General features: G+C 38.1%; 1 gene segment (V, D, J or C); it reads left to right on the top strand.

Moving 5' to 3' along the window:
• Nucleotides 1-5,214: 5,214 nt before the first annotated feature.
• LOC106000745 overlaps nucleotides 5,215-10,623 on the top strand; it is a 21,331-nt gene continuing 15,922 nt past the window's right edge. The window contains 1 exon segment of the V gene segment in view: nucleotides 5,215-5,301. Within this exon segment, the coding sequence occupies nucleotides 5,247-5,301 (55 nt within the window).

The raw sequence follows: 10,623 nt of genomic DNA on the forward strand, positions 1-10,623 counted from the left end.
TAACAGAAAACTAGGCTTGAAAATAGCAGAGAGGATCTTTGATCTCACATTTCATGCCGATATGGTGATACATAAGCAAAAGTTCTGAGTGTGTCACATTCAAAGAATGAGCTTCCATAATATCCCTATATTATCAACTGAGTTCTGAATTGTGTCTAATACATTTTTGTATTAATAGGTATACAATGATAGATAGATAGATAGATAGATAGATAGATAGATAGATAGATAGATAGATAGATAGATAGATGGATAGAGAAGGGAAAAAACTGAATTGGTCTCCACATTGGCCCATACCTGTATCAGAAATAGTAGAGTTTAAACTCACTACATAGCAAACACTCATTCTGTTTTTGTATAGGATAGCTGTATAATGATTAGCACTTTGAATCTGATATTAAAAGGATAAGCCAACACACAAGCCAGAAGTTTTCAACTAGCATCAGGCTTTCTCTATACACACAACTCAGTCATACCTTCTGTATACAGCCCCAGCTCCCAAGAGGTTCTAGGGTTTGCCAATTTTAGAATGATTAGAAAGCAATGCGAAGGGAGGAAGAACCATAGGGAAGGAAAAATGGACAGTAAAGACCATACAACAAGCTAAACACTTCATGTTGCTGAAGATGACTGAACTTCAATGTCCCATGGAAATGTGGAAAATACCTTCAGGTTATTCTCCATAAGATGAGGGGATGAGGTATGCATGCAACTCTCCTCTCATCAGCACTGAGGAAATTCTGAGGGCACTCATTTCTGATATGGTGTTCATTTTGGTGTATAGGCAGAGGTCTCCTCTCTTGCTTCAAGATGACACTGAGAAACAAAATATCTGGTTGAAGAGAGCACAAACATATTGAATACAAAGATACCAGCATTGTCTGATAATCCAGGGAAAATAGTATAGAACTTTACATTCTCCCTGCAACAAGATTCTGGCTGGATTCTTCGTAGCCAGATCCCATCAAAGCACAAGAGATACAAACTCACACCTAGAAATGCCTACAGCAAAGCTGGGGCCTGGGTCATCTCCTTACTAGTACACATGGGAACAAAGAAATAAACACCAATGAACCTAAACAACAAGCAAAAAGCATAGGCATGTATGGTGAATGGAGAGAATAAGCAGAGTGTATAGAGATGTTTGCTAACGTGAACAGATCTGGTATCAGTAGTCAGAATTTCATGGTGATAACTAGAATCATCACAAATGACAGACATGGCACAATATAAACAACTCCTAATTAAGAAAAAATTGTAGCCCAGTTATTATGAAACAGCAAAGAAAACTATAGCACTGAAAGATAGTGAGACTGCCAGTGAGTCACATTGGAAGAATTATGCAGTGTGCTGCCTCCCCTCTATTAATTCTTCTGATGAATGATCATTTTACTTAAAAAAGAACAAGACTATTTTAAATGCATAAAATCTTTGTAAAACACAAACTGGAAACTGGAATTATGTGCACAATGTGGTATGATAGGATGTTGCCTATTTGCCAAATTGATTGACAAAATGCATAAATTTATTTTTGGTGCTATGGAGATTGAAACTCAAAACTTGCTGTCTGCAACACAATTACTCTGTCACATGAGTCATTCCTCATCTGCTTTTGTTTTTCAGGCAGGGTAGCATGATTTTACTTTAGTTGGTCTGGCAATGCACTTTCAAGTTCAGACTTTGTGTTCGACAAAATATTGAAGAATGAGTTTGGATTTTTTGACAAATATTCACTGAATCTTAAAATCAAGGATTAATTTGGTTTGTGAAAGGGTACAAGATGTCCCCTTCCTTCATGTCCACTAGCCAGACACCACCCTGAACCCTATAGATTATAAACCTTTGAAGATGAAATCCAGATAGAACTGATACCTCTGTAACTATCATTTGTTTACACATTATACAGCCCATGGATGTTTACAAACACTTTTGGGATTTCAAGGCTTTCTCTGGAAAGCCCTTGAGAATTTATTTGGCCATTAAGATGTTATTCAGAGAAACATTAGGTCTGGAAACAAGTTCCTACAAACACCATAAGTAAGGAAGTAAGGCTGAATAGCAGTTGAAAATACATTTAATGGTTACATAGACCTCAACCCCTCTCAGATCTGACCCTTTTCCCCAGGACCAGAAAAAAAACACAGTACCACTGAGGCAGTGTGGCATTGGTTTTGGTCCTGTCTTCAACTTGATTCCAAATTACAATAGGTGAAAGTCATTAGCATTAAAATAATAGCCCTCATTTCCCAAATTGCCAAATTTAGCAGTCTCATTGAAATAATTACAAATTTGCCTTTATTGTCATCGAGAAGGCCTATCTTCTATCCCAATCACTTCAGGAATTTCACTGAGATATCTGTGCCTTCCACCCTCACACCTAGATCAATTGAGAAACAAAGTGATAATTAAAATGTGACACAATGCTACTAAATCTTTAAAACAGCTATCTTTTCTTCACCCTTGAAGTTGCCCAGTGCTAAACAGCTGGATGTAAAAAGTATGGATGAGCCTCTCCATTCTCCAGGCAGTAGCAGAAATTTGGACATGTAACAAGAAAGAGGTACATGAGGACTAGGAAGTTTGAAAGTAAGTGATTTTCCCTGAATTTGATGTGGAATGATCAGAGGGCAATGGATATATGAATGTGCTGTAGTTCTTGGATAATATGAAACTGTAAGTTCAAGTAAAAATTGTACTCATTACCTTGATCTTGTAACCAACCCCTCTGTACAGCATTTCTACAATTAAAAAATATACAAAAAAAAGAATCTACTTTTGTAGGCTGGGAATGTGGCTTAGTGGTAGAGCAAGGTAATGAATGCATTTCTTATTGAGCATTGTTGCCTCCTCCTTTGTTTTCCCCCTACCCTCTCTTCCCTCCCACCTCCACAAAAGTAGATTCTTAAAAGTCAGCATCTGGTCAGGTACTGATGACTCACATCAGTAATCCTAACTACTCAGGAGGTTGAAATCTGAGGATCCCGGTTTGAGGCCAGCCTAGGCAGGAAAGTCCATGAAACTCTTATCTCCAATTAATCACCAGAAAACTACAAGTGGTACTGTGGCTCAACGTGGTAGAGTGCTACCCTTGAGCAAAAAGACTCAGGGACAGTGCCTGGGCCATGAATTCAAGCCCCATGACTGACAGAAAAAAAAATCAATAGCTTTTAAATGTTGATTTAAACCTTTATCTGCTTAAATTTTCTGGCATTAAAGGTCATTTTTAGCTTAGGGTAGGGTCTCATTCCTACAGGTTTCTTCCAGCTTTGGGGTTCAAAGCTCTCAGGCCATGTGATTCTAGATTAAAAGCATTAGGATTTTTTTTTCCTGTTTTGTTTGTTTGTTTTTGCCAGGGTGGGGCTTGAACTCTGGGCCTGGGTGCTAACCCTGAGTTTCTTTTGCTCAAGGCTAGTACTCTACCACTTGAGGTACAGTATTACTTCCAGCTTTTTCTTAGTAGTTCATTGGAGATAAGTGTTCCACGGGTTTTGCTGCCAGGTCTGGCTTTGAACCACGATCCTCAGATCTCAGCCTCCTTAGTAGCTAGGATTACTGGCATGAACCACTGGCACCCAGCTAAGCATTTAAAGTTGGTATTTAAAAGGTTGACAAGAAGCTGGCACTAGTAACTCACTGATAATCTTAGCTACTCAGGAGGATGAGAACTGAGGATTAAAGTTTGAAGCCAGCCCAGGTAGCAAGGTCCTTGGGACTCTTATTTCCAATTAATCAGCAAAAAGCTGGAAGTGGCTCTGTGGCTCAAGTGGCTTGAGCAAATAAGCCAAGTGTGTGAAGCCCTAAGTTCAAGCTTAAATATCAACACATACACCACACACACACACACACACACACACAAATAAAAACTACAAAAATGCTTGATAAGAGTCAACCTGTGTCATTCTGTGTTATGGCACAGATTATCACAATAACTTTGAGTATCACTTAGTTCTAATTTTTATAAAAAGGACCAATATTTAAAAGGATCACTTTAAAAATACAGCACATGGGGACTTAGAAAAAAAATGTTATGAACTAAGAACAAAATGAACAAAATGAACTCTTTCCGATCATTGGCTTTCATTGTTATGATATATATATGGTGCTTTATTTATAAGATTATTTCTTAGTTGCTTTGTATGTCCCTCCCCCACAGTATAACCCCTGTTTTCACTGTATTTGATGTCAGTATAATTTGTGGAGGGGAAGGGGAAAAACAAGTCGTTTAAATAAGGATACAGGTGGACCTGTAGCAACAATGAGAAGTACAAGTTGTTATGTCGAAATGAACTTTACAACTTTGGGGGGAGGGTGTGGGAGGATTGGGTGGGGCAGGGAGGATGGGAAGGGATAGAAAGCAGAAACAAAGGAGGAGACTACAATGCTTGATAGGAAGTGTACTCATTGTCTTGTCCATGTAATTGTGACCCCTCTGTACAGTATTTTCACAATAAAAAATAAAAATTAAAAAATTGTACGTGGTGATGTGGCAAATCACAAAAATTTAAGAAATTCTGGACATTTCTGGTAGCAACATGCTTTTGCTTTAGCCCTCCAGCCATCTAAACACAGGACATGCTGACTAAAACCCTTGATATAGTTGTTTTCTCTTGCTTTGAATTTTTTCCTTTGTAGTAAAATTTTCCTTTGTGCAGTAAAGTCAGTAAGGAACAGTTGCACTCAGCCTTAATAGCTGCTCTGGGGAAGAATCATATTTTACTTTGTGTATATGTATGTATTAGAAAAGCCTAAAGTATGAATTGCTTGAAAATATAACAGCTTATATATCTCTTTCTATGTCAATGAGATATTAAACGCATAGAGATATTAAACCAGAAAAATATCCACAAATCCTTTTCATTCCATATCTTCACTTCTCTGCATGTTCTAAATATGAAGCATTCAATTATTGCTTTACTCTTCTCCCTTTCATCTGTCATAACATGTAGATTGAAAAACTCAAGAGAAATGGTCATCATCCCTGAATGCACCAATAGATCTATTCAAAGGACAGTAGGCTCATCACAGATTCTGCTGTATGCTTGAAACACATTCTCTGGGCTAAACTAACATATGTGGGCACCGTGGAAATATGAGGATTTCCTGAGTTGAGCTGGTACTATAGCTATTCCCAGCTTTACCCAGCTTTTCTCATTTGCATATGCTCAGAGCACAGCCTACTGCCCCCATTGACTTCATAATAGGCTGCTCACACCCTGTGCAGCAGTCAGTCCCAGTCAGCAAACAACATGGACATGAGGGCCCCTGCTCAGCTCCTGGGACTCCTGCTGCTCTGGCTCCCAGGTAAGGAAGGACAGCACTCATTCCATCCTCTGTGTTCAGTACTGCCTGGGTCTTCACGGAAGGCCTCCTATAACATGACTAACAGTGTGGAAATTTGTGTTACCATTTCCAATGCCAGGTTTCAGATGTGATATCCAGATGACCCAGTCTCCATCCTTCCTGTCTGCATCTCCAGAAGACAGAGTCTCCATCACTTGCCGGGCCAGTCAGGGCATTAGCAATGATTTAAACTGGTATCAGCAGAAACCAGGGAATGCTCCAAAACTTCTAATCTATTATGCAAATAGCTTAGCTTCTGGAATTCCATCAAGGTTCAGTGGGAGTCAATCTGGGACAGAGTTCACTCTCACCATCAGCAGCCTGCAGCCTGAGGATTTTGCCACTTATTACTGTCTACAGCATTATAGTTTCCCTCCCACAGTGATACAAGCCATAACATAAACCTCCCAGGGAAGCAGAAGTGAGAGGCTGGGCTGCCCAGCTGCTGCTCCTGGTGCCTCCATCTGCTGATAGAGCTTCTCAGATGTAGCAATGCTATGAACACTTTAGTAGTTCTTCATTGAAATGTGAAGGCTCCTCTGAATCTTTGTCCCTTTTATCCTCCTCTGTCCCAGAAGCACAGACATGGCCATGTCTCTTCTCATTTAAAGTCATCCTTTCTGATTCACACAGTAAAACAGAAGCCAGACAAGAATCTCTAGGAAGGAATTGTTTTAGTACAGGAAATGAGTCTAATCATTAGGTTCTTAACACCTAGGTCATCAGAGAAGTTGGAAGGAGGAGTGTGGCATTCTCTGGTTCAGTGAGGCTGTCCTAGGGTTTTGAGCACATAATCCTGTGATTCTCCACCCTGTGGAAAAAGCCAGGGTTAGCTGCTGATGCTCTCACCTGACCCTACTCCCTCTCCAGAGGAATTCTCCAGGCCTACTTCTGATCACATGTCTTCCTGCTTCTGTCAAGATTTATACAAGTCTCTCCAGTTCACCAAATCTAATCAAAGCATGACCTAATGATGAACTCTGCAGGAAACTAGAGATGGAACAAGGATTTGAGTTTCCACACACAATCATAATGACATTAATGATGGATTGAGATAGCTGATTGTCAATTATGGTTACTTTTCCCCAACTGTCAGAAATAGTCCACCTAAGTGATGGCATTTAAACTCACTTAAATTTTGATTCTAAGTTGTTTCTACCAATCTGGGAATATGAACTTTTTTAAAAAAATAACAAACTTCACTAATTCTTTTGAAGGAAACTCTCAGAAACTGGGAATTTTATGAAACATCACAAGTTGTTCATGATCTTACACAGCAACAAATAACTGAAATAATTTCGTAATGAAGCAAATCATATGCAAAACAATATTACAATACAAAAATACATTACTTGGGTTAAGATTTATTTTCCTTCTATGTGCTACTGACTCAAACCGGCAATCCTAGCTACTCAGGAGTCTGAGACATGAAGTTGTGGTTCAAAGCCTGCCCGGGCAGGAAAGTCCTTGAGACATTTATCTCCAATAAACCACTGGAAAACCAGAAGTGGCACTGTGGCTCAGGTGGTAGAGTGTTTGCCTTGAGCTGAAGAGCTCAGGAACAGTGCCCAGGCCCAGAGTTCAAGCCCCAAAACAAAAAAAAAAAAAAAAAGGAAAGGAAAGGAAAGGGAAGGGAAGGGAAGGGAAGGGAAGGGAAGGGAAGGGAAGGAAAGAAAAGAAAGGAAGGAAAGGTGAAATGGAAAGGAGAGAAAGTAAGGAAAGTTTCAATGCATAAGTATTTCATAAAGAAAACAGAGGAAATTTTTTTCCAGGAAGAATTATTGAGAGTGAATAAAAGATCTAAGTAGAAACAAGAATGTTTCAATAAATTTATTATACATTGTAAAAATAGTCATAAAATTGTCTTCTACCATCAAATCATCTCCACACACTGCGGGCAAATACATGTTCCTCTTTTCTAGTCTAGGAAACCTGTGGATGCAAGGCCTGAAAGTTGTTGCATTGGAAAAACCACTTACCATACACATTTTAATGTGACCAATGATGCAATGTGTGGCAATTCTCTATTCCTGATGGAAAGTGTCTTTAAGGAATTGATGATTATTCTACCTCTAATCTCTGTGACTATATGTATAGGAAAGCTGGTCACCAGGAATATCAAGTCAAGCCAGTCTTTTAAAGAGCTCCAACCAGAAGAATGGCTTAGCCTGGGACCAGAAGGAAATAGATCCTGCTCTTACAGTGCTCATCTGGTGGCCATTTTCTTGAATGTCTGGGACGCTGGTGGGTTCCATAGAGAGTATTTGGGACAGATTTCACACTGACCATCACCAGCCTCCCTGTGATTCACATAACCAATTATTACTCTCCACAGTTTTGTAAACTTCCCTCTCAGCACTTCAGCTTCCACCACAAACTTCACAGAGAATGAGTCTGAGATTTTGCTGCGCCAGCTGTGTCCTCCCTGCTCAGTCCTGCTTTCTCCCATGGTCATTGTTTGCATCAGTGACTGTGATCCTGCATAATCATGGAAGAATATGTGTCAAAGGAAGATGGAGTAGAACAATCTATGTAGAGAATATTTGAAAATAAGCTTCACTATGAACATTATTACATGACATGATCCCTTCTCTACCAATTTAGAATGTTTCTCATCTTTGGAACTGTTACTTAACAGGGGAAACTGAGACTACAAATTCCTGTGGAGATTGGGCTAGTGCATTAATGCCCTGACAAACTGTCTCTTCCCTATGCCCAATGAAACAGAAATTCTTATAGTCTTATTTTAATTGCATTTTCTTCAGATATTCCATCATGACTGTAATATAGGGTAAAGACAAGCTGTCCTGCAGTTACCCCATCTTTGCTTATTACTCCAATGGTAATAGACAAAGAGAAGAAAGATGGTCAAAATGCCCCAGTGTTCCTACTCATTTAAACTCAAGGGAAGCTGACCTTAGTATCTAGTAGCTTATTTCAAAATTATTTGGTTTGACACCTACATGTTGTCTGTGTCAATTCAGTTTATATCTTTGTGACTTTTAACAAGTGGTCCAAAACCTTTTCATTCCTTTCTATTTGATGAAAATGTAATAAGCCACTAATAATTTTGTTTGATGTATATTTTTCAAACACTAATTTCTTCTTCATTATCTATACCACTAAATATTAACTTAAAAAACTTTACAGTAATTTTAAATAATTTGGAGGTCCACACTTTTTATACATAGGTAATCTTCAACTTACAATGGTTTGCATTCCAATGGATCAATAATTGTTATTCTTTTTTTCTTTCCACTGTCTCCAAAGCAGTGTGTGCTCTGTAGCAATTTAGATTCATATTTTCAATGCTTATCTTTCCAGGGGTGATTGATACCTAGTACTAATACTCTTCCTTGATACCAATCAGAGGTATCAAGCAACAATTTCCAGTATCCATGTATAAATATATATATACATACATATATATGTATATATAAACCCTAATCAGAAGAGATTACAAACACTACATAAGAGTATATCTTAAATATACAATTATTATAATGATAGGCTTTTGTTAGATGTATTTTCCCATCAGCAGAATATTGGAAGTGTTCAGAGGCATGTAAGGGATTGTGGCTACCTAAAATTGTTCTGCAGGATATCTGTAATAGATGCATTTTTTTTTTGTCATTTGTGATGCTTGAACTTGGCTTGGATGCTCTCGCTCAGCTATTCAGCTCAAGGCTAGCTCTCTACCCCTTGAGCCACAGCGCCACTTCAGTTTTCTAATTCATTTATTGGTGATAAGAGTCTCACAGACTTTCATGCCTAGGCTGGCTTTGGACCGTGATTCTCAGATCTGAGCCTCTTGAGGAGCTAACATTACAGGCCATTCAGGTCATTGTAATACAAGCCACTGGCGCCCAGCTTGTATTATATGCATTTTTGACTAATAATATATCCAACCTACAATGGATTTCTCTAGATGTAATGATAATGGTTAGCATAGTTTTCACTCTATGCTTGAATTTTTTTAAACCTGTAGTCAACATTCTTAATAACATCTTAATTGACTCTATATGTTTCTGTATATGTATTTTACATGTGTATGAAAATAGGTTAAGAATTCCTCCTTAAGTTGATGACCACCCACAGTGGGCATCATTCCCAACGTTGGCTATTCTTTTTAAATTCATGGCAATTTATTTTTATGAGTTCATCTATTTCCCGATCTCTCAGATTTATTTGAAATGTTGTTTATGTCAAATATTTAATACATTGGGAACTGATTTCCTCCTCACAATGGCAAATTGTGTCTTTCCATTATGTTTTTCTCCATTTTTCACAAGGTTTATAAGTACTACTCATCTTTTAAAAATATTTATTTTATTATTAAGGTGAATTACAGAGGGATTATAATTATATGAATCAGATGAATACAGTGATAATGGATAATGAGATAATTTTGTACTATCTCTTCTGTTCCCTCATTCTCTCCCAGTCCAGCCCTCATGTCTCCACCTATGAAATATATAAAGTTGTGTAGTTCACTTCCATCCATGTCCATTGAGCTCCACTGCTGTCCCTATTCATAATTATTACCTTGAATTCTATACAATTCAATATTCCCTCAACACCCCTGAGCATGTACACTTGATTTCAACTTAGATGAATAAAACAGAATCATCCAAAAATTAAAAGAAAGACAGATCTTTTGTTCTGTATCATTGAGTTCATTTAGATATATATGAATATATACATATAATTTTATATGAATATTAAGAAGCATGTAGACATTCTGCCTAATCGTTTCTCTCCTAAGAGTATTCGCTTTTGGTCTGATTTTGTGTAGATATTTAGAATCCTGTATGATTTATCATATCCCAATGCTCTCTTTTCATAAACCATCTACACATATATTTCTCTTGGGCTCTGACTTAGGCCAAACCACAATGTCCTCATTTTGACCATTCCTTCCAGCAGGTGGCAGGATTTACACACCAGTATCCAGTGAAGAACATTAGGGGTAGGGCTGGCAACCTTGTAACAATAGGCTCTAGATATATAAGGATCTAGCTTTAGTTTTCTACAAGTAGTTAACCAGTTTTGCCAGCACCATTTACTGAAGAGGCTGTCTTTCTTCCATTCTAATTTTTTAGTTCCCTTATCGAAGATTAGATGGCTATAGGTCTGTAGGTTCATTTCTGGGTTTTCAATTCTATTCCATTGGTCCTGAGGTCTGTTCTTATGCCAATACCAAGCTGTTTTGATTACTATGGCTTTATAGTAGAGTTTGAAATTTGGTATTGAAATTCCTCCAGCACTGTTCTTTCTGTTGAG

Source organism: Dipodomys ordii, unplaced genomic scaffold (genome assembly GCF_000151885.1).
Source record: "Dipodomys ordii isolate 6190 unplaced genomic scaffold, Dord_2.0 Scaffold237, whole genome shotgun sequence".
Classification (NCBI taxonomy): Eukaryota; Metazoa; Chordata; class Mammalia; order Rodentia; family Heteromyidae; genus Dipodomys; species Dipodomys ordii.